Genomic DNA, 25,829 nt, shown 5'->3' on the forward strand with positions numbered 1-25,829 from the left:
TACAGATTATTTATTAGTAGTTTAAAAAGACAAAGTTAACATACAGAAACTAGCAACTAGCGATAGAGAACCACCGCGATCGCTAAAACACAAATAAACTCGCTTACTTCCCTTTCAGCGAATGAAGCACGGTAAAATATAGAAGAGATTCTATTTATGAAAACGAAATTCCTAAAATTGAGTAAGACATGCTTTAGAAACATATCGTGTAGTTTGTTAAGTTTTGTCAACAAAATCAAATTAAAGAGGAACATCATTTTATAGATAAAATTCTTAAATTAAGGACAAAACGACCGACTCTTACATGTTGTTAGATCTGTTAGATAGGTAAAACAATAAGCCTGGTCTATATGAGGTCAAACAGCGGTGATAGGTGCACTTTATGATTGCACTTTTTTGTTTTGTCTTTTACCTCTAAAATAACAGAAAAAATCTTTAGAATTACGAATCACCTTTTTCTACTAGATCTAATTCCAAGTTTGAAGTGTCATATTCCAAGGTGTCATACCTGATGATATTTAAAGTTGTTTTATGCGTATTTTTCACTGATGATAGCATAGCAGTTTAATTGGTTTAAGAGACCCAAAGATATACATGGCTTATGAATGATTTTTGGACTTCGAGTTGAAGTTTACAATTTCTAAATTATATAATATGCTTTATGGCTGTAGAACAAGAAAAATATAGGAACAAAGATCAACAATGCACAACGACATTAAGAGAATGCAACCAACGACAAAAACAGTCACACTGGACTACCGCAAAGGTATTCAGGAGGGCACCGAACAAAAAGCAGGAGAGGACACAGAAGTCGGGACATGGAGTGGTCGCACCAGTATATGATAACAATTGACAACTTAATAAAGAAACCCCTAAATGCCAACGCCATTTAAAAACATTTTTAAAAGCAATTCAAAAAACACAATTGCATTTACATATTTTTCAAGGAATATCTGTGACTAATCAATATGATCTTCGCTGAATCCTTTGGCAGTTAAATACTTTACTGAAAAAAAAATAAGATTGCAACAATAAATGCGTGAACTACAAGTTTGCAACTAAAATGCGCTTGAACAAGATATTTTCGTGTATTGAACATGCAAATTCAAACATTTACACAGTATTGAAAGATACATATTTTTATTGTTTGGTGAACTTTAAAACTTACAGATGTGAATAATTGAGCATATAAATCGCCCTGGATTGTCACTTGTCAAATCTCAAAATGTGTACATAACCAGTTTATATCTTCAATAACTTCGTAATATCAGACATTTTGAAGCTGAGACCTTAAACCGAGTGTGCCATTATCATTGCTTTAAGGAATAGGCATATTAAAGAATTTCATAATAGCATATTTTACAAACCAACTTACCTGATGAAAATACGTGCGGGTGTTGTAAATTCATGACCACGTTTGCAACAAATTTTCTCGCTTGAACCAAGTGTGCAACCACTTTATGTTCTGCCCCTTGATAGAAAAACATGCTACTGTTTTTTGGCTGATATGAGCTAGAAAGGGGCGAGGCTTGCCGATAAAATTGATATCAAAAGACAGTAGTACCGGTATGTTATTCTGTATTTATCAATTAAGTTTACCTTCGTTTTATACACTGATGGCACGGTTTCATATATTGTAACTGTTGTTTTATATCGGTATAATGATTTCCGGTATAAATAGGTGTTGTTCTTTTTTTTCAAATCATATATTCTCGAAGTGAACTTATACATAATCTACATTATTAAATGTATCTAAAAAGAGCAAAATAAGACAGCATGGCTTTCCATACTGAAGTAACAAACTCCTTTACCAGTAGTAAAATTAAGTTGGTACGGTTGTATGACGACAGTGATTAATCTTATTTAAACTCAAATGTATCAAAATTATGTAAAAAAAACAAACACTAAAATAATCGATTATAGTAAATAGATAGTAGCTATATTCAATTATAGACACATATTACTAGCTTGTTAACTTTTTGTGACAATGAACACATAGACAATGTAAAAGCATATGGTTAAAATAAGTTCATAGAAATCGGGGTTTATCTCACAGATTGAAGAAAGTTTATTTTTCAATAGATAATCCCATTTACTTCAATGCATTTGGCATACATTTCTTTTAAGCAGTCTTTGCCTTTGAAATAAGACTTCTGTGTTGTCCCAGATCAAGCTTCTGATCAAGCCAGATCATCATCCAGAAATCTCGTTCCACGCAAATGAGACTTTAGATTTTTAAACAGCCCTATAATCACTTATGCCAGGTCTGGACTGTATTTCGGGTAAATTAACTGCACAAACTTGCACTAACAAATAGCTGCTTTTGCAACATCGGACTTATACACAAGGGCATTATCATGAGAAAGAAAGACACCGGCTAGCTACCCCTTTTTTCTTTATTATCAATCCTTAATTGTTTAATGAGATTGGCGTAGTATTATTCTGTTATAAAAGTACTATCAGGCTTGTAATCTATTAATATTATCCCTTTAGATTGCCATTACCTTACCGGTTGATGATTTGGTGTGAAATTTCTGAGGTGGGGTGAGCCAGTGCACTTCCATTCATTGCAAGGACTTTGCTGTAGAATCTTGGTCCCAGTGGTGAAGCCAAGTCATCTATTACGAGCGTGAAAGTCTTCTGCATCGGCATTTCTAGAAGCTCTTCACTTGACTGTACCCGTTGCTGACGATCTTATATGTTCAGGTTTCTGAGTTAAAACCTGGCAGATACTTTTGGTATTCCTAAATATTCATGTACTATAGAGTAAACACATCTACTAGAAAAACAACGCTATGGTGCAAGTTCGGCAACTTTGATTCTGAGATCATTTAGCATACGTCTCTCAACATGATCGGGCATCTCCTGCCTAATGACATTCGCAGAGCGACCTTGGTATTGTGTTATTATCTATAAGGAGTCTGGCTCACGCTTAAATTCTGCTGAGAACTTAGCTATGTTAAATAGTTAAGTTCACGTTTACCATGCATATTAGCAATGCGGTGATGGATTTCTTCAGCGTTCATCTCCTTCGTAGTAAGAAACTTCATAACTGCTCTCACCTCTATATTCTGATTTTCCAATTTGGTAAAGGTTTTTAAACAAAAATTAAGAGCAAAAATATGTACCTGTTGATTATTCAACTGACAAAGGTTTACAATTTGCACAAAAACAGATTTATTGAACTCCTCTTGCATAAATTACTTTAAAGCGGCATTACTGACTAAACGAAAGCGCAGAGTACAACATTATCTGCTGTAATGAGATATATGACTTGAATCATATTATATACTAACAGGTACGTATATTATATATACCTGATACTAACTATTGTTATCTTTGTATAAATGAATGTTAATTTTATATCTCTCCGTAGACTTTCACAGAAGCTGAGGACAATAATATCGTCTGCCACACGGGAACATTTTGGACACATCTTCCGCCACACGGGATTATCTAAAACACTGAAGGAAAAGAAAATGCTGTATTTATTCAATCAAAGTTTATATAAGAAAGTGGTTGTTGTAGTTATTGAAATGAAGTTTTATTGTCATTCTAAGTTTATTTCGTTTTATCATTCATTCTTACTAACATACAATAATACTGAACTTAATTTCATTTAAACACTAAGTTTTCTTTTCATTTAAAAGCATGCTTTCTTAGAACGCAAAAATACTAACATTGAAGTTTACAGCTAAAAAAAGGATAGAAAAAAGTATAGAAAATAGCACTCAATGTTTATCTTCCAACATGACATTACAATGACAGCCAAAAACGCTGATTCCCGCATATCAATGTGAATTATCTATTAAACACCAGCAGCCAATTTCACACTAAATTGCGCCTTTCTATTGTTGCACAAAAGTCTCCAATAGCGGAGACCATTGCATATTGGAATTCTTGGAACGACTCATTTGCTCCGCCCATTTAATATCTCTAATCCAATCAGAGTTCTCCTTTCTCCGAAACGTGTATTATTGATCACCAAACACTTGAACAAACATCTTCAAGAGCAAGTGATGAATTTTCTTTATCAAATTAATTAATGAATGATATTAATGGTGAAGATTAAAGAGTGAAAGGCGAAAAGTGAGATGTTTATGAAGATTTTAACAAGTTGTTATGACGAAACGATGTGAAAGTGCTCAACGCCGCAACAAAGTTACACGCGACGAGGCCTTATAATAAACATTAAAGGACAGACAAATGTTTTTGAAATATTCGAGAGTTCAATCTATAAAAGTTTAAGAATATTGGAATATGGCAGTATATAAGTAAAATGTGCTGCTCGGAAACGAATAAATAATTCAAGACTAAGGCAAATGCTTTGAAAAAATAATTTATGACAAAGTTAATAGTAAGTGGAAAATATAAAAGCGAAATATAAATAATTTATATTTTCTTTTATTTAATAAACTGATTGATTAAATAAACGTTTGTTTTTATTAAAACCTTTGAAAGAATATCCTTCCCTTTTAAAATCTTTAAACGTGAAAAAAGAAGCAAATATGGAAGGACTTACAGAATTTGTATCTAAAAGTTTTGAAGAAAAATCAAAAGGGATAAATGAAACACAGGAAAAGGGTTTGAAGAATACGGACACGTTTATAGGATCACGAGAATCGAGCCCTGTTCAAGTCTGTGACGATATGGAAGAAAATGTTCCAAAAGATTTGTCAATGGTTAAAATTGACGTATGTTCTAGCCGACCGGAAACGCCAGAAAATGAGCCGCAAGAGTGTGACTCCGGTAAGGTTAAACACAATAAATTACTAATTGATTATAACCAATTATTATTTAAATATACATGCAAAACAAGAATGTTTTTTTTATTTATTTTGTATATTTTATGTTCATTAATTATTACTGTTATAATTATGTAACATATATTTCCATAATTGTATTACATTAATTTCTTCATGTTTTAATTTTCATAAAATGAAATTTTAGCGTGTTTTGTATTATAAACCTTTCATGTTGTTGGATTTTTTTATTTATATACGGTTCACATTCTGCGTTCCTGATCATATCTTGAAAAGCAAATACTGTTGCGGTGTTAAACTATTTACACCCATGGATGAATTGCATTAACTTATTTTATTATTATAAATGTAACGAATATAGTTTGTTTGGTATATGTTTTATGAAACGGGAATAGGAAAACATGTCATTTATCATAATAGAAAAATCTTATGTACTTGTATGCAAAACAGTAACAGGTTTATTCATTATTCGGTTGATTCTGAAAATATTAAAATTTACTCAAGTTAAATATTCATATAAATTTATCTCAATCACCACAGCCATATTGTATATGATAAAATGAGACAAATTAAGCTAAACTAGATCGGTAGTAATAAAACAGTTTCCGAGGTTTGTAATAGCAACAAATACTGCGGAGTTCACATTATTGTATTAACATTTTAATGTTTTGTTTTATAAAATAAGTGATATGATCGCTATATTGCCTTCTTGTATGCGGAAACAACATTCAATTATCCAAACTGTTTTATAGAATATTGCTTGAATTTATAAATATATATATATAATTAATAATTACTGAATGTTCGTGTTTGTGTGGCTTGTTTGTTTACTTGAATTTACAAAGAAATTCAAATGTAATATTCTATATAAGTTTACTACCTTGATAAATTACTGCTCATGTTCAACTACGATCTGTCAATATATTGTTTCATGATTAAATAATGCCCCTTTGTCTTGTAAAACTTTTGTAAAAATTTATATAAAAATGTTGTTTGTTTACACGCACGTTATAATGATTATAATATTTATAGTTATATCTAAATTTCAAATGTGTAAATAATTAGTGATAACGTCAATATTTTACAAATCTTCAGTTATTAAAGTTATGAAACATTAGATCTATATACAACAGCGATAAATATGTACAGTTCACCCAAAACCCTCAAAAGTTTTGATAATTTAAACATAACGTTTCCAGACATTTTTGTTTCAAATCCAAAAAAATTCAATATCAAACTCATTATTCGAGGGAACAACATTTTTTTTTGGATTTGATCATTAATGATGACGTCAGTGGTGTAGGATTGTTAGGGGGTAATAAGGTTTTTATCTCATTCGCCAAAACGAGGCTTATTAGTAAAAATTACTTAAATTAACCATCTCAATGATCTTAAATGGTTATCATTTTCTTCACTTCGCCGAGTTATATCTTGTCATTACAAATTTCTCTTTTCATCAATATCCAATTAGTACGAACATAGTCTCTCCTGGTAAAAAGTTATAATATTCTATTTGCCACATTATTTCCTGTCAAATTACAACTTAATAATAGTTCTTAGAAATTAGGCTTTCAGATCGTATAAAGCGACAAAAGTGAAAATTATAGGGAATATCTTAATAGAATGATATTACTTTATATTTAAGCTATCCACGTATAATGAGCTAAGAAAAAATTATACAGAGAAAACCTTTTTTGAATTTCTTAGATTTAATCGTATCATCATTTAGGGCAAATTATCTGTAATTGGACATTATCCTCTTGTTGGAATCGTAAGTGAGATAATTTAAGGAAGCTTTATGTCAGTGTGTATTCTATTTTATGTCCCTTAAGAAAGCAAGCAGTCATGTTCGTATTCAGTCCTGAAATCTGAACTTGATCGTTTTATCTCCTTAAAGGACCTAAATTTCGCGGAACAATATACGATATGTCATTTCAGTAATTATTTCTCTACTTTTATTTTGAAAGTGAGGCTAATTAAAGAAAGCATGCACATTTCTACATGAGCATGTTCGAATAAAGTTGACATTTGCAGGAACATAAAAGTCATCTCATCCCAGCTAATAGCAATAACTTTTGTAACATTTTTGATTATGTCAGAAATGGTTTGCTAGAAATTAAGACTTTGAAATAAAAATGCATTGGCATTTTCCAGAATTTTACGTAATTACAATATAGGATGCTAAGTAATGTAAAACATTGACACATATTTCATCTCGTTTGTTATAATGTCATTTATTCAACAAATTGAATAATGTTTTTAAATTGTAACCGGTGCTGGGGGATAGGAGGGGGTGGGGGCATGAGTGATGTTGCACTTTATATAGTCTTGGATGTACAATCTCGATATAAACGTTATGTGATCTTTAAATATAAAATGTGTTTTAATTGCTCTCAGGGGATTTTTCCCGTTTAAAATTTACCCTCTATATATAGTTTTAGGAAATACTAAAACATACTGATGGAGCGATACTTTACTTCTTTGCTAAATAATGATGTCACTTGCTCATATTGTAACCGTCCTGTAATACTTAGTTCCTAGTACTTTAATACTTTTCAGTTATTATTGTTGTTCTTGTTGTTTTGTTGTTTTTTTTTTTTTGCTTTTTTTTTGACGAAAACAACCAGATCACAGTCATAATGACTTATATTGTGCTGGTTGTATACAAACAGGTACAGGCGAACAAGAAAACAGGTTAACAATGTCCGTTTTATCAATTGATACTTTTTAATTAGATATATTTTCCTGTTTATTCAGTTGTTGATAAACATTTCTTTCTTATAAACAACACATTGCGATACTTGACATCAGCATGTAAAAATATTCAAGTTACCTCAACAATAAAAACTAGCATAAATAAATTATTTCATTGATAAAAATTTAGTTAAGTAATAGTAAAATAGTGTATGTATCAACACTATATGTGTCACAGAACAAGGTTAAGTTAAAATAAAACTCATGATTTGTTTATAATGCAATATGCTATCAGAATAATATTTTTGTTGTTCTTTATGAACATTAATGAGATACAATAAATTTGAGAACATTTAATTTGATGGTGTATATTTTTGTATTTTCAACATAATTCAACATAAATGAAGAGTGTAATGCTTTTTTTTGCAAGCCACCGGCCGTGCACCACTCAAACCAATATTGTAGACTTTCTCCTTTTTTTTGCAAATAATCCAAGTTCGTTTCTATTAAGCTTGACATTGTCAAACATTTCTTCTTTATTTTTTTGCTTGAATACAAAAATCATGTTAATCAAGTGTGATTTGTCATTGTTTCCAACAACGCTAATTCGAACATTATAACAATAACCAACAAAAAGTTTATATGCAAAATAATTTCGAAAAACAACTTAACCAGCAAATCATATAAGGTAAATGTTGGCTGTTTTCCTTTATGATGTTACAAGTGGTGATGTTTACTTGGATCGTTATTTGCCTTTTGGAAGACAATTTATACCTAAATGTTAATATTATATCAAAAGTCATAAATAAGAGAGAAACATGGATTAAAGCAATGAAAGGAATAGCTACACATTTTATAAATGTTATGGTTATTATAGGTATAGTTTATTATCTCAATGAGAAATAAAATACTATGCTGCAGACTTGAAGATGATTGCATCATATCAGATTCTGTTTAAGATAAACGTACTGTTAATTGGACTTATATTATAAAGATATCGATATATATATATAGAAACGATGTAAAGAAAAGTATTTTGTTATTGATATTTTAGGCAATGGTTATTTTCATATGAACATTCTTTTATTTAAGAACATATAAAATATATCATTGATGATTATTTGTTTTGTTGCATTTATTTGTCCCCCAATCCTTCTATTATGATTAACATGTATTGTTTACATGTTGGTATTTATATAACAGTCAATATACATGTATTTATATCTTAAAAAATTTGTAATATTTTTTACAGTCAACACAATGTATAAAGTGAAATTATGAAATCATATTATTTTACATCTTTGTGGCATATAACCATAAAATTGATCACATTTGTACTTATTCTTTTTACTGCTTTAAACCATGTTTCTTTCTTATTTTTTTATTTTTGTTATAATATTACCATTCATACTGGATAATGGCAATAGATGTTATTTAACTTCTGTAACTGTCTAAACGACCCAAATCGCAAAGACCAAGCTAATGAAGTTAATCTAGCTGTTTCGATTAATTTCGATTAATTTCATTAGTTTGCTATGCACTAATTTCTTGTGTTTACTGGCAACACTGGATCGCCGACAGCAGTTAATTATAACACAAGCAATTCTAAATTATCAGCTGCAATCTGAAGTATTTGTACAGAAGTTAACTTTGATATCTTGTTGTCAGTGAAATATAACAATGACAATATAGGCTATAACAATGACTATAACATGATAATTATTTCATTTTAAGTGTGTTTTTAAGTATGACAATCTTTCAATGATTGTTACATATTTCAGACGAATTTGAATTATCTTTTCGGAAGGATGTTAAATCAGTACATCAAAGAGATATAAAAAATGAAATTTTGTATTTGTTTTAAAAGTAACAAAATTATTTAAAAGTCTGGTTACCGTTTTAGAAAATATTATTACATAAACAGCAAATATTTGACACTAGACTGGTTTTATATTACAAAGATATAAGTCGAACATAAAATTACAAAAGCAACAACACAACTAAGTTTTTTTTTCACAGTAGTCGCAAATATCATTGAATTCTATACATGTTGTAATGACTCAGACACACTTACAATGTATATATTTTTGTGTAACTGTATGTGTATTATAAAAATGTCACAATGGAAATTTAATAGGTCGCTCAACATGGTAAAAATGAAAAACTGTTGCAGTTCTGTCCATGGACGTTCACAACCTAGCTCTGGGATAAGTAGATCTCAACGTTTAATCATGGAAATGATGTTTCTTTGGAATTTTGAAACCTCCACATATGTATCAATCAATAAAAAACGGCATATACCCCTTACCCTTGAGAAATAAATGCGTGTGCCCTTAACGGAAAAGAAACAAAATAAGAATATAAAGATGAGATATCAGGCTGTATATGGCACGTTGTTCTTCTTATAAGGAACTGTTCCAGATGGGTTGTCCTGTTATAATATATTTTAAATGAATCATCATTAATGTAGGGGGACAACTTCTTAAAAAAATATTTGAATAAAATACTAAATATGAAAATATTAAACTTATTTGCTACATTTTACTCCATTATTTAGCTGATGACTTAAAAGATCGATGTTCTGATAATGAAAATGATGATCAACCAAAGTTGAAACAAAGGCGAAGTAGAACCAACTTTACACTGGAACAGCTAAACGAGCTGGAAAGGTTGTTCGATGAAACACATTATCCGGATGCCTTCATGAGAGAAGAATTAAGCCAGAGACTTGGCCTCTCTGAGGCTCGTGTTCAGGTACGGTACTACATAAACTGGAAACATTAACAATATTCAGATATATGTACAAACTTATAAACGCTTATTTGAATTTGCCGTAGCTTTCGCCCTTTCGACCTTCTTCGGCAGCAGTTATTATACATGTACATACAAATATAATCAAATATATAAATGCTTCTGAGGAGGCCGAGAGGCCGAAAACTATGGCAAATTCAAAATAGCGTTTTTAAGTTTATACGGCCAATTAAGGATTTATAAATATGTATAAATATATAAAGTTTTTGACCAGGTAAGTAATAATTCAGATATGAAGAATATTTACAGAACGTGTTGTGTTTAATACGTGATATAAAACACCAGTTTAGAAATTTTAATTCTGAAGCAGCATCATTTTCAGAATTTGGTATGCTTTTGTACATATGTTTACTAGTACGTTATATTTTTATCTTTTTAACAATACTAACATTTTTTCAAGATTTTACATGAATTGTTATCCAGATTAACACATTTTAAGTACATTTTGAATAATGAAAATTCGTGTTAGGTCAATAATCTACTTTCCATATAAACATTGGTGTTATGTCAATAATTTGCATTTATTGCAGGCATTGGTGTAAAGTCAATAGTCAATTTTCCATATAAACACTGGTGTTAGGTCAACAATTTGTTTTCCATATAAACACTGGTGTTAGGTCAACAATTTGTTTTCCATATAAACACTGGTGTTAGGTAAACAATTTGTTTTACATATAAATACTGATGTTAGGTCAACAATTTGTTTTCCATATAATTACTGGTGTTAGGTAAACAAACTTCGTTCCATATAATCATTGCTGTTAGTACAACAATATATTTTCTATATAAACATGGTGCTATGTAAATTTATTTTCCATATTAACATTGGTGTTAGGTTAACAATCTGATTTCTATATAACCATCACATTCTGTAATGTCAGGTTATGAAAACATTGGTATCATCGACGGTTTTTAAGTACTGCTTAATAACAACTTTTTATCAATTCTTTTGACTAATATTTGTTTGTGTTTATTTTCTTAGGTATAAAGTAAAAACGGTTTAACATTTTCATATAATTATATTGGGCTAGGTATGTTCGGAGCTCTACTGACTGTTTTCTTACTGCTTTTTGATATAAAATAAAGTTTATGGGGGAATATTTCATCAACTCTTTAAGAAAATTGTTTAACTTTCATGCATATATAGAATTGTGTTATATTACGGAAAAGTGTACATGTACATCTTTAATGAATTTAGAATATATCAATGTTTCTGTAAAAATATTAATACATGTATTATAGTTTATGGTAGTATTGTCTTGTTCAATGAACTTGCAAAATTATTTTTATCTTGCTTTGTGAAGTCATAACAAGCAATGCACCAATGAAAACGATTCTGTAATTATAAATACATTGGACACTTTATCTTAGCATTTCTAATATCGTGTTATGTCATTCGTTCTCCATGGCAGATAATACAATCAAATTCTCTACAAACTGATTCCACAAGATATGACAAGCCGTTAATGTTCTTGGCACATAATTTGTCAATTTATACTGCGAGATAATTGTTTTGTCTTACAATCATTCATATCTAATTTCATCAAAACTTGGTTACCGAAATATTTTACAGCGAGATATTTTATTGTGATAAATTTTCAGTTTTCATTTTCAATGAATTATTTAGGTACCTTATGCCCGCAGAAACGTTTAAATGAGTTTGTTCCTTGTGTGATGGTTGAAACATGAATAAATGTTGACAGTTCTATAATGTCATTGATCATAAACTTCTCAGCTCTTAGTTTTTGTTTATCACACATATATACCACAAAATACAGCTTACAGAGCAAAGTCTACTTACATTTATTAGGAAAACATCGCTGTTAAACTCTTAAGAAATTAATTTGCCATTGCTTTGAAATGTCAGCCGTCACTTTGACTAATACTCCATAATATATATCAAATTTGGCAGGATGTATTATATACAGTTGAAATGTATAGCGTTATTTTCTACTGTTTATTGTCAACATGCTTTTAAACAGTCATATTCTTTTATTCAGGTTGTTCTATTTTTGCAAACATTGTTAAAGTTATACGCGGAAGTAGTCCAAAACGTACGATAAAAGCAAACAATGTTTGGTTTTATTTAATAATTCATAAACAACAAGGGTATGAGCCATGTGACCTTCCATGTTCTCTAGCACCCGCTACAACAGACGTCCATGCCCATTAGCACTGTCAGTCATCCATGTCCCCTGGCAGAGATAGACGTCTATGTTCCGTAGCACCAGCTACAAAAGACGTCCATGTCCACTAACACCGGTTACTGCAGAGTTTTGCGTTTAAATATGATACATTTTTATAAAAAATGTTAATTTCGAAAAAAAGTTTAGATTGCAAGACATAGAGTTCTTTCATTGAAAAGTGTTAGTTTATTTGATTAAATATACATTGTATTATGTTAAACAGTTCATGTATTATGTTATACATTTCATAAGTGTTACTTCTATCATGAATTATCTCGACAATTCACTAGAAATGTATAAAATGTTAAGTTGGCTATAACTTTTAAATAGATTAGGCAAATCTGTTCGGAAATTCAGTTTGTTAAAGAAAAAGAAAGTTCTCTATTTGTGAAACTAAAAAATGTACATATACGTGTTTGACATTCACATTAGTCTTAATGTAAGGATGCAAAAGTTTTGCAAGCTTGTTTCTAGGCGAACGGTTGTTCGGCTGCTATTGAGTAACGTCTTCATAAACATAAATAATGTAACTTAATATGTAGCATCCCTTCAAAAAAAAAGAGCTAAATTCAAGTTTTCAGTTGAGATACTACGAATACTTGACGGAGGTAAATAATTAAAATGGCCAATTATTGTTATTATTATTATCATTATTATTATTATTAGTATTATTATTATTATGAAAAACGATGCGCGTGTATTTTTATGTCATCCCTACAAATGAAAAATTGTGAATGTTCGTAATATACAGCTCAGCATATCAAAAATATTTACATTACACATGTGTAGTAGTTTTTAGGCGTTTTTAAATTCAAAACGGACTCTTAAAGGGATGTCATACCATAGCGTGTGGCACTTATGTAAGCATATGGGGAGTATACGGCAGTTAGTTATTCTATTCTTATTCTACTTTTGGGCACGCTGATATATACGTCAATGAACGTTCCCATACGCTCATAATATGCTGGACATATAAACTTAATACGGTAGACTGCCACTACAAGGCTTACTTTAAGGTCATTTACGCTAGTGAAGTCAGAAAACCTAACAATAAACATTTGATGGTATTATATTTTTTGTCAGTGTCATTCTGCCTATATTCTAGGTATGGTTATAACATAGTTATAACGGAAGAGCATCTGGTCTTACTCCTCTATGTGTACAGCAAGACAGTATTGGATTCTTTAATGTACCTGGCGGAATGCCGCATGTATCTCCCGGTCAACTTGCTGCATCGTTCTTAAAGTTCTTTTCTATCCCCCTTTACAAAGTCATTTTTGCTCGAATCTTACAGTTTACGTATTCCACATACGCTATTTATACGGTACTTATACGTTTCGATCATCGATAATGTTTGTTCATAATCACAACTCCGCCCTTGTCCTCTTCAGTGCCTTGATTGGTACATTAACGGGGGTGGTGTGAGTGGCAGGGTTATGACGAAACTGTGTTCTGTGCCTTATCTATGTTTGTTCTCATTTTTAGATTTTTTAAAAGGATTTAGTATTACGTATTGTCAGACCTCTATATAACACAAATATATATAAATGATTATATATAACACAAATATGTTACCTGGCCTATATAACACTAGAATATTGCCAGACCTAGATATAACACAAATATGGTACCTGGCCTATATGACACTGATATATTGCAATGATTATATATAACACAAATATGTTACCTGGCCTAAATAACACCAGAATATTGCAAGACCTATATATAACACAAATATGTTACCTGGCCTATATAACACCAGAATATTGCCAGACCTCTATATAACACAAATATGGTACCTGGCCTATATGACACTGATATATTGCAATGATTACATTTAACGCAAATATGTTACCTGGCCTATATAACACTGATATATTGCAATGATTACATATAACACAAATATGTTACCTGGCCTATATAACACCAGAATATTACCAGGCCTAGATATAACACAAATATGGTACCTGGCCTATATGACACTGATATATTGCAATGATTACATTTAACGCAAATATGTTACCTGGCCTATATAACACTGATATATTGCAATGATTACATATAACACAAATATGTTACCTGGCCTATATAACACCAGAATATTACCAGGCCTAGATATAACATTAATATGTTACCTGGCCTATATAACACTAGAATATTGCAAGACCTATATATAACACAAATATGTTAACTGGCCTATATAACACCAGAATATTGCCAGACCTACATATAACACAAATATGTTAACTGGCCTATATAACACCAGAATATTGCCAGGCCTAGATATAACACAAATATGGTACCTGGCCTATATGACACTGATATATTGCAATGATTACATTTAACGCAAATATGTTACCTGGCCTATATAACACTGATATATTGCAATGATTACATATAACACAAATATGTTACCTGGCCTATATAACACTGATATATTGCAATGATTACATATAACACAAATATGTTACCTGGCCTATATGACACTGATATATTGCAATGATTACATTTAACACAAATATGTTACCTGGCCTATATAACACTGATATATTGCAATGATTACATATAACACAAATATGTTACCTGGCCTATATAACACTGATATATTGCAATGATTACATTTAACACAAATATGTTACCTGGCCTATATAACACTGATATATTGCAATGATTACATATAACACAAATATGTTACCTGGCCTATATAACACCAGAATATTGCCAGACATATATATTACACTTACATATAGCAATGATTACATATAACACAAATATGGTACCTGGCCTATATGACACTGATATATTGCAATGATTACATTTAACACAAATATGTTACCTGGCCTATATAACACCAGATATATTGCAATGACCTATATATTACACTTATATATAGCAATGATTACATATAACACAAATATGGTACCTGGCCTATATGACACTGATATATTGCAATGATTACATTTAACACAAATATGTTACCTGGCCTATATAACACCAGAATATAACCAGACTTTATATTTCACCAGCTAAGTCTGGCCATATTTTATACTAATAGTTGTTGGATTGCTAAATATTTTCTAAATTTTAAATTCAAAGAAGAAAAAGTACACGCATTTAGCATGATGGGGTCTAATATAACATGGACTTTCAAATCTAAATTCATCAAAGTTTATTAGCATCTTTTGTTCATAGATTATTTTTTAATTTCGCTTTGGAAACGCGTTCGTCGATACAATTAATGTCAAAAAATCCAATTTTACACATTAAATTTTCTTTGAAAACAATATTTCATTTAACTATTTGGCAACAATATGACATCAATAATTGAATAAAATCCGAAAATTACTTTATTACTGAAAAGGGTTTGGTTTTCTTATTACCCTGTAAAGCGATGAATTTAGCCGCCATAATCAAATCTAGAGCTCTAGTGTATATCAGATTCGTTTTTTAAGTAATAAGCCTTTTATTACTTTAAACAAATTGAATTAGTTGTGTAATATAGTAAGGTAATGATTTAGAATAGTCGAAGCTGCATAGATTCACACGCGAAATTTTCTCTATTTAATATCAATTACTGTAGAATTGGAATTCACTGCAGACATACTAGTATATAGTTACAAGTTAATTGAAATCTATAACATAGTTTAGGCTTGGTTAATTTGGTAATTTTCTCGAAACACGATCTATATAATGGCTTAGAACAATTCAAAATATTTAATTCAATTCATATCACTTCATACAGAAAACAAAATCGAGCAACTTGCTCTCGTATTTAATTAGTTAATTATTGTATAATTATTAATTGACATTTTAAGAGCGCCCTTAATGGTCTTTTTTAAAGGGGAGAGTAATCGTATTTCATGTTACACTGATTCTTTGAAGTTTGAAATGCATCTGATATTTAATTTAATTTATAATTACAAAAATGTTATGATATCATTAATAATTTGTATGCAGATATAATGAACAAATGTGAGACTCGTCGTGTAGAATTAGACAGTTTTCTCTCACACAGAGATGATTTTCTGTTTAATGAAAAACAGAAAAAGAGTCCCCACTCGTCTTTATACTCGTTTTAAAGGAAAAATGAGATGCCTTTGTTTTTCAAAATATACACCTTATGAATGCATGTTTTGTGCTTAATCAAAATGAACTATATTTACAAGGTTGTTTACAGGTAATATAACTTTGTAATGAAAATAAGAAAGACGTACCAGATGAATAAAAATTGTTAGTAATATTTGCTCTTAATGTGAAAAATATGTCTTATTTTCACATGAAATCCTATATCATTTAAGCTTATGCCAAGATCTTAAGATAGTTTCATTATTTTTATAAACTGATTGATAAATATTGATAAAAAAAGAGTCAATAAACAAAATAGACTCATATAAACATATAAAACATATAAAGCTGACACATTTATAGAACTATACGAGTGTTTAGAGGACAGTCGTCGTGAAGACTTCAGGCCAAAACAAACTGATGAATGAGTTTAGACAGAAGGCCACCGGAGTAATTAAGACACGACAATTTGCTGAGATTTCCTATGATACTTTCTTAGATCTTGCCAAATTAGTCTCGATGTTCACTTCCAGAATTAATTGAATTACATGCTGACATTAAGAAAGACCCCGTTTGGCACCCATGTGACTTGCAGGTTAAATATATAAGGCCGATTCCCATCTAAATATTATCCAATTAAGGTTTTCGGTTGACGATATTCTCAAAGGATTCCAATAATTTTCTCAAACGACGTCACTGTACGTTGAAAACGCTCACGTGCTGAGGAAAGGTTAAAAGCAATTTGCGCGCGTTCTTCATTCCCATGCAGACGACATCGGATGTTAATTTGCTTTTGATATTTTGGTCGTGAGAGCGTTTGTCTGCTTTATTTGTACTTAATTCTCACACTTTAAGACCGTCTATTGATTTACGACCATTCCATTTGTTTTTATGTCAACCGATGCTGTATTTATGACGATTTAGGGTCGAATAGGGTCGACCTATTTTAAACCCACATGAACGCAAAGATTTATTTTTAGTAAGGAGCAAGATATTTAACAATCTTTGTTATATTATGCAAACAAATTACTAACAAAGAGAAAACACGTTCAGACTTTTCTTTTTAAAATTACTTTCAACAATAATTGAAAAAAATGCGCACACAAGTATAGATATTTCTATAATAAATTTAACGTTTGCATGCAGTATAACGTATTTGAAATACTTGTTAGACATCTCTTTCTAATTGGCAGTTCAAAATGAAGTTCATTAAATGGTCAAATACGTTTAAGAAATTCAATGTTTGATATTTATTTTAATATATGTTTAAATATTTCATTTTTTTCTAATTCAATATATTTACAAAATAATGTCGTTTTGAACACGGATCGACTGTCAGAAATAACTTTCCAAATTATTTTCTCTCCGAGAAATTTCCGTTGCCCATGGGAACTATAAATTATTATATTCCAACAGAATGATCATTGACGATGTGAAATTTGATTTCATAAATGGAGACATATTAGAACATTATGTCTCGCACGTCACATCGAATTCACACAAAACACGATGATTATGTTTTAGAGTTAGAAGTAATGACGATTAATTTGAAGCGAGGTTTTCTTTACCCCTGACAATAATTTATCCAACAAGACAACACTAGACAGTGAGATAGATCGCGGATACGTTGAAAAAGGAACAACAAACTAACTAGAAACATCTTTCACTAAGAACAAACATGGCAGACTGCACCATATTAAACATAATCACTAGTCTTATCTTAGTGGTTTTCTTAGGATATATATATATTTTTAATCAAATAAGTCTTCAACAGTTACAGAAATGTGCAAACTTTATATAAATAACGAGTACCTAGATATATCGATACTGATAAGTTAAATAACATTTTATTTCTCTTTAAATACAAATTAAGAACATTATTTTCACATAACAACAATTTTAACGAAGGACAAAAGTGTTGAACCACAAGTTCTAGCAACATTAGCAACTGTCCTTAATGTTGCTTTCTTGATCGATGTTCATATAGAAGAACATATTCTTCCATACAATATATAATAAAGTTTTATATAAACAACCAAAAATGGCAATATAGCAAATTGGAAAAAGTTTTTCAAAGTTTTCAAAGTTTTATTCATATCAAACCAGAAGGTCAACGACCCATGTGGCAAAATGCACAGTACATATTACAAATATGGTAATTTACATACTAGCATATAAGACCTGCATAAATAATATTAACGAACATATTTCCGTTTCAGTGTACGTAACAGTAAACAAAACTTATTTAGCAAAAGGTATAGAGTTTTGCATATATAACAGTTTACATAATTACAAACATATAGCAATGAAACTGGTGACAGATATGAATATAAACTGTCCAAAATACATAGATAACTAAGTGATTGAAGCAATTTACCGAAAATAAAGCATATTACGATTTTAGTATTACTGGTAACAATGATTCGCTGAATGAGTAAGATAATATATTATCGGAAATGGTGCCTGTTTTTAATCAAATATTTTATTTGTGAACGGTTATGCAAGGTCCGTTCTTAATATAAATACTTAAGATATCATTTTTACGCCAGTAAAAAAAACAACCACTGAATTTTGTTTTATTAAAGAATGACAATTTTTATTGTAAGAAAAGTTAATGTAGAGAAAATAAGAATCCCCATTGAAAATGTCGCAGGCTTGATTTAATTGAGCCTGTTCATGGACGGTACTGTCAAGTGCAAACTACCGTCCACGCACCCTAGCACCAGCTTAAGCAGAACATGAAATGGCAAAATTTTGAAGTTAGAAACATCCGCAAATGAACCTTCAATGTGACAATTCCGTGTCATTCCATGAAAAGCGGCGTATGGTCCCCAAGTTATAGAAAGTGTGTGTCCTAAACGAGAAAACAATAGGCGGAACTAAACAAAATGAAATTTTGAAAGAGAATCAAAGGTTATGAAAGAGGTTAAGTTCAACTTGAGTACATCTCATAGTTTAATTTGATTTCAAACTTTAAATTAGATGAGTTTATAACAACTTGACAAAGGTAGCTTTAGATTAAGTACACCTACCACGTTCTTTATTGTATTAAATAAAATACTATTTGTTTTACAGGTATGGTTCCAAAACAGAAGAGCGAAATGTAGAAAGCAGGAAAGTCAGATGCAGAAAGGTATATTATATAAGATAAAATTTTCTACGAAAGAGAGTGACGACGAATTTTAATAAGCGTTCTAATTCAAATTCAATTCAAATAGAGTTCCAGGTCTCTATAATGAACAAAAAGCCGGAATTTACTCGGTGTAATAAATACCTAATACAGGACTTGTAAAACTAACAAAATAGGAACCAACTCTAAATAGTATAACTATATTTATATATAACATGATATCATGTAATTGTCATCTCATCAGTCTATACGTTTTCGTTTTCGTCCGCATAGACTTTTGTCAAATGTGACAGATATGCCAACATAATGTTATAAGGATAAAAATTAATGCTGTAAGCAGTGTTTTTTTTTTTTATTTCTAATTTAAATTACTGTAATCTATGTGACATAATGATGTTTATCACAAGCACACGGATATATACCTTCTTATAATATTTGATTAAATATATACATGTTAACTATTATAAAAATTCAACTATTACATTCAAACTATATTGCAATCCACACAACGCAACCTGTATATCTGATACTAGTGACTTTCTTTTTTCTCTAATATTTGTGTGTTCATTTGATACTTACCTCTTGAGATATATATGATACCTTGATAAGTATACTAGTTAATTTTTGTCTGTACATTTTATACTTACCTCTTGAGATATATATGATACCTTGGTTAGTATACTAGTTAATGTTTGTCTGTATATTTCATACTTACCTCCTGAACAATATATGATACCTTGATAACTGTTTGTACATTTGATAGTATACTAGTTAACATTTAAGACAAAATAACACCTCATGAGACAAATTGTAAGTTAACATTTATCTTGTTATATTTGTTTTCTATATCTGATATAATTTATGTAGTTAATGTAAAATATTTCTAATGCATCTCTTCTTACTATATGAACGATGCTAAATTGGATATACTATTCTGTTAATATGTATTATACTTGTTTATGTATATATCTATGTTCACCTCTGTAAATATGTTATGCTCTTCAATATTGGAGGAAATAAAAGTATTTATTATATTATCGTAATGTTCGGTCCTGCGATCTTCTTCGTGGCCTGAAATCTTAATTAGAATTTTTTATCACATGGAGGGTACATTTCAAACAGGAACATAATCAAAAGATCATATATGTACATTTCGTTCATCAGCACAATATATTTTACACTACTGTAAATAATGTAATAATTTCTTGTTATATTCTGCTAGAAACTGCAACATAAAACACTGAAAAGAAATCCAACTTGTAGATCATTAAAAACTATTCATTTGTTTTTTGCAATTTTAAAATTAATACATGTACTATATATAGGGAACGTTTAATGCTTGAATACATGTACGTGTATTCTTAAGCAATTTTTATCGTATTAACAAAAAACGTCTGTAACTATAAAAAACTCCTAATTACAGTAATAAATAAAGTAAAATATGTGATAGTAGGAAAACTAATGATATAACTTACTGAACACATGCCCAGGTTTCGTGTCTTAAAATATCATGGCATCATTTCGTTGATTTCTGTTTTTTTACGTCACTTCAATTAGTATAACACCTCTTATAAAAAGGAAAGGAATGAGAAACCAGATCAGATGAAAGATGAAAATACTAGTATATTATAGTTAATTGAACATATTTCTAAATATTAAAAGGACTCAGTTGTGCGGATGTGGTTTTTTTTTATATTCGAGACTGAAAATATTTTTTCATAACATTTGGTCAAGAACTTGTCTGCAAAAATTCCAGATTTTTCACTCACTCCGTATTTCTAAAATTATCATTTTACTGTGCAAAATGACCTTAAAATAATTAAACAAATGAATAAATAAATAAAAAGAAAGAAAGAAAGAAAGAAAGAAAGAAAAAACGGCCCAACATTTTCAACTGAAATCGAACAGAGAACCGGTATAAATTATTATATCGAATTTACTTTAAATCAGAGTACATTTCAATATTTGTCTGTTTTAAGTTCTCCCGTTGATCTATGATACATTTTCAAAATTTATGTTATTAGGGTTTTGGATCTCAGTGTAGTTTCTTTAAGTTCTTTGTTACTTTAAAACGTAAACTTTTTCGATTTTCGACTCTTTTTGTTCTTTCCTTAATTACATGTGTATGATAAATTTATCAAACTAAAGAAAAAAAGTGTTCGACAAGCATTGCTTTCAATTTTATGCATTGCCTGATAATTTTATAAATAATGTATGATATTTTAATACAATAAGGTATGATATTTAAATGCCGTAAGTGCAATCTATTTATTTACAACACATGTAATGATTTTGTTTCAATTTGAATTAGATCAGATAGGACAGATATAAGCTTAAATAACATATAGTACAAAAACAATATCATGTTCAAACAATCAAAGAATTCTATGTAGCTGCCGACAAACAGGCGCGTTTATATTTATTTGCTAGGAATTATGCCAACATTAACAAGTTATATGAAGACAAATACAGTAGCAATGTGCCGACAACGACACGTCGGGCGCTGTATAAACTTCGTCCTTTTGTTAAATTACATTTATTTCTGTGAGAACGTGATTCAATTAGCACTTGATTCTTTTGAGGAAATTCTGGGGGCACACTATTGTGTTAATCAGCGGAGACTTTATAACAATGTTCAAGGAAATGGTAATGTAATATTAGGGCTCTACAACTTTATGCTTGATACTAAATAGAATTAATTTGTCGAATTTTCATCAGCCGTGTATTAAATTATAAGTTATTATCTAATTAAGTGATCATGGCTTTATAAAAGGAGAGAGCGGCACGGGAAATTACTCTGATAGACTGTATAAAATAGAAATGTTGTGAGATGTATTCAAGCAGATAATCGTATTAGTTAGTGTTCTTGTCAGACTACATACTTCATATATACATACAACGTTCAATTCCTTCCAAGTTTGATCATATTTAAGAACTTTTCCAAAGATATACATTTTTGTATTGAAATCATATATTGAATTATATATATTTCAAACAAGTTATTGTATACTAGAAGACATTTTATAGATAGCGAAACTGGTTGACATTGAGGTTATTTGAACTAAACGGTCATTGAATTACGTCAGTGTTGCCTTGAATCACCGGTATATAAAATTGACTCTGCTGAAAAGTTACAAATTATCCAGGGCTGTCATGAATACAGATTTTATTTTTAAATTTTTTTTTTAAGATCGAATATTTATAACCACATTTATCTGGCAACACGCTGACTTTGTCTACGTGTCTTTTATTTTTTTATATAGCTATAATTTATTTAACAGTATTGTCTCTGTGGAAGTGTTTTAGCGCAGTTGTCCACGGCTACATTACGGGAAAATAAATTGTAAAGCTATATTTAAAATCACATTTTATCCTCCCCATTTAACATCGTCTGCTCCCTACTCAGTGAGCAGAAAGTCGAGTAGAGATGTCTTTTGAAGAATAAATTGCCTTTTTTGTCTCGTGCATGTTATATTTCACTTGTTACCCCTATACTGAAAGAATGTTGATCAAATCTCGTATTTTAGTTCTCTTCAGCCGATTAATTGGAAGATCTAAATATTTACACACTGTGCTAAGACCAGTTAAGGTCAAAATTGAAATTATCACCGCCTTTCACCATCATCATTAGATCTCCACGTTGTATTATTTGCTTTATAATAACTCAGAATGATATATTTCAATTTCTAACAATTTCCGCCAGAGACTAAATTAACTAAACACAAATATTGTTTGGCGGAAAAAGATTAAACTATTTTATTTAGTTGGTTCTTCTTTAAAAAAGCAGGGAAGGTTCAGATTGGAGAAATTACGCCATAGAATATCAGGCTATTTGTACAAACAAATCTTTATGCATCTAATATCTTGTAATAGAAGTGTCATGTGAGTGATTAATTGGGGAAAAGGTTCGCCAATTGGGTACATTAATTCTCTTATGCTCTCTAACCTCGAGCGCCATATTATCAGTGATTTCTATTGAGAGAAGAGAACTATCCATATTAGCTTGTCAAAGAGAGGAAATTTCGCAACCTGATAGCGATACGTTACTGATATTGGCCGCAAATGTTCTACCAGTGTGTCCTTAATTGTCTCAAACTTTGATCGATTCCCGAATTAATTTATAGGAACTTGATAAAAAACACTCGAGAAAGCAAATTAAACAGTACATTTGACGTATTATGTTTAAATATTATACTGTAATATAAATACCAAAATGATTTACACCTTATATGAATTTGATCTAATAGTTTGTACGTTTAATATACTTTAGAATTTTGATATATGAGAATTTTAAAACGTTTTTCTTTTGTTCCAATTTGTTCCAAAATAGAAAAAAAAGCTTCTTTCTGCAAGAGGTGTCCTAAACATGATATTTTAATGTAATAGAATCTATTAAGTACATGGTAGGAGTTTTAAGCTTTTGAATGAACTGATAAATTGGTAAATGAGAACGCGGTTCCAAAACACTGATAAATTTACCGCCTACTTTAAAAAAAAAAGTTTTCGCTTACATTTATTGTTCGTGTTTGCTACCAAACATTTCATGTTGAATTTGACTGATATTTGAAATAATAAGTTTTAGCAAAATTATCTTGAGCCTATGATAGATAAACATGACACAGAAATTTTTTTAATATTATCAGTATAGTGTTTACTTAATTTGTTTTTAATGATTACAGAATGATTTGTAAATAAAATTATTTATAAGTCACGATTTCTATTATCGTCGGCACAAGGGTGTTTCAAATAAAAGACGTCATGGAACAAAATGCAACACATATATTATATACATGTATATCTAAAACGGGAATGATTATAAGTCAGAGCTTACTATGACTTCAGTCAGTAAACATATTTGGATTATCAATCATATGGACTTAAATATACACATTAATTTCTTTGTTTATTTTAGCGGGTATCATGCTGTCTTCCTCTGGAACAATAGCGCCTCTCGATGCTTGTCGTGTCAATCCGTTTGTAAACATACCTTCAGTGCGTGAACCATTAGATAGGCTACATTTTCCACCGTTCCTGCCGTACTTTCCTCTTCCATCAGCCTCGGGTCTTGCACCACCACTTCATCCTATGTTACTCTATCATCACCATTATGCTGCGGCACTAAACTACGCGGCTCTACCAGATAGTGGATTTAAAGCATCAAAAACGACAAGTATTGCAGATTTAAGACTCAAAGCTCGACAACATTTAGCCTCTCTTGGATTGCAGAATGTGTAAAATCTTACACTAACTTGTTGTTTTCCATCTTAGTTATTCATTCATACACACAAAATGTTGTATTGATACATTTTATTTGCTTTAAGATGTCATTAATTTTGGTGACAACGTTTCATTTGTAAACGTTATTGTTGATTTTTTTTTATGTAGCAGCAGCTATGGATTTGTCAGACAAACAGTTACGGGTGTGTGATATTATCTTTATAAATGACAGTAGTGTTGACGTAAAGCTGCACAGTGTAATAGACGCGCATGTTTCTATTTTATGTACAGAACATAATAATTATTTAAGATGTCTATTTGTACATTTTTAATTAAAAACATGTGTCCTATTTTATAAAACAAACGTTCATGAAAAACTGTAACCGTTTTCTTAACTGAAGGTTCAATTCTGTTTTGTAGTTATATTATATATACACATGGTTGAATTGATGACAGTTGTGCTTTTAAGTATTGTATATTAATTTATTTGTCGACACTTTGGAGGTCTGACACTGGTAAAAAAACGCATGTTGTCTTCCAAATTTCTCCACGAGTCAAAAAAGTGAAAATAAAACTGGACTTGCCAGCCATCAGCAATTGATTTTATCTTTTATACATTCAAGTTGTAATTTTCAACTGCACATTATTATTATACAAAAGTCGAAATCATTTTCGTTACTGTACAATATTCTAATTATACCAGAAATACACACGACACTTCAGTAATTGAAATGGTTAGATCAAGTAGATGCTATTTTCATATGAATGGACAATATTTTCATATGAAAAAAAAAACCCAATGCAAATAATGTATATTCAGTTGATGGACTGTCTTTGATCACCATTTGTTTAGAACCAATATTAATTCACTTGGAGGCAAGTACAAAAAACGCCAAACACGTTAATAAAATGTTATTTGTTCACTTTAATTAGATTAACCCGTTTAATGATATAAAAAGTGCA

The 25,829-nt window shown here is 30.3% G+C and overlaps 1 protein-coding gene across 1 annotated transcript; it reads left to right on the plus strand.

Annotated features, from left to right (window-relative positions):
• The first annotated feature begins 3,997 nt into the window (after nt 1-3,997).
• Nucleotides 3,998-25,453, plus strand: LOC132732060 (short stature homeobox protein 2-like). The gene is made up of 4 exons (XM_060718407.1): nt 3,998-4,749; nt 10,015-10,211; nt 19,595-19,652; nt 24,562-25,453. The coding sequence occupies exons 1-4, from the start codon at nt 4,509-4,511 to the stop codon at nt 24,882-24,884; spliced, it is 819 nt and encodes a 272-aa protein (XP_060574390.1). The 5' UTR covers nt 3,998-4,508; the 3' UTR covers nt 24,885-25,453.
• Nucleotides 25,454-25,829: the final 376 nt, after the last annotated feature.

The sequence above is a fragment of the Ruditapes philippinarum genome, unplaced genomic scaffold (assembly GCF_026571515.1).
Source record: "Ruditapes philippinarum isolate M1 unplaced genomic scaffold, ASM2657151v2 ctg1268_1_1_1_1, whole genome shotgun sequence".
Lineage (NCBI taxonomy): Eukaryota > Metazoa > Mollusca > Bivalvia > Venerida > Veneridae > Ruditapes > Ruditapes philippinarum.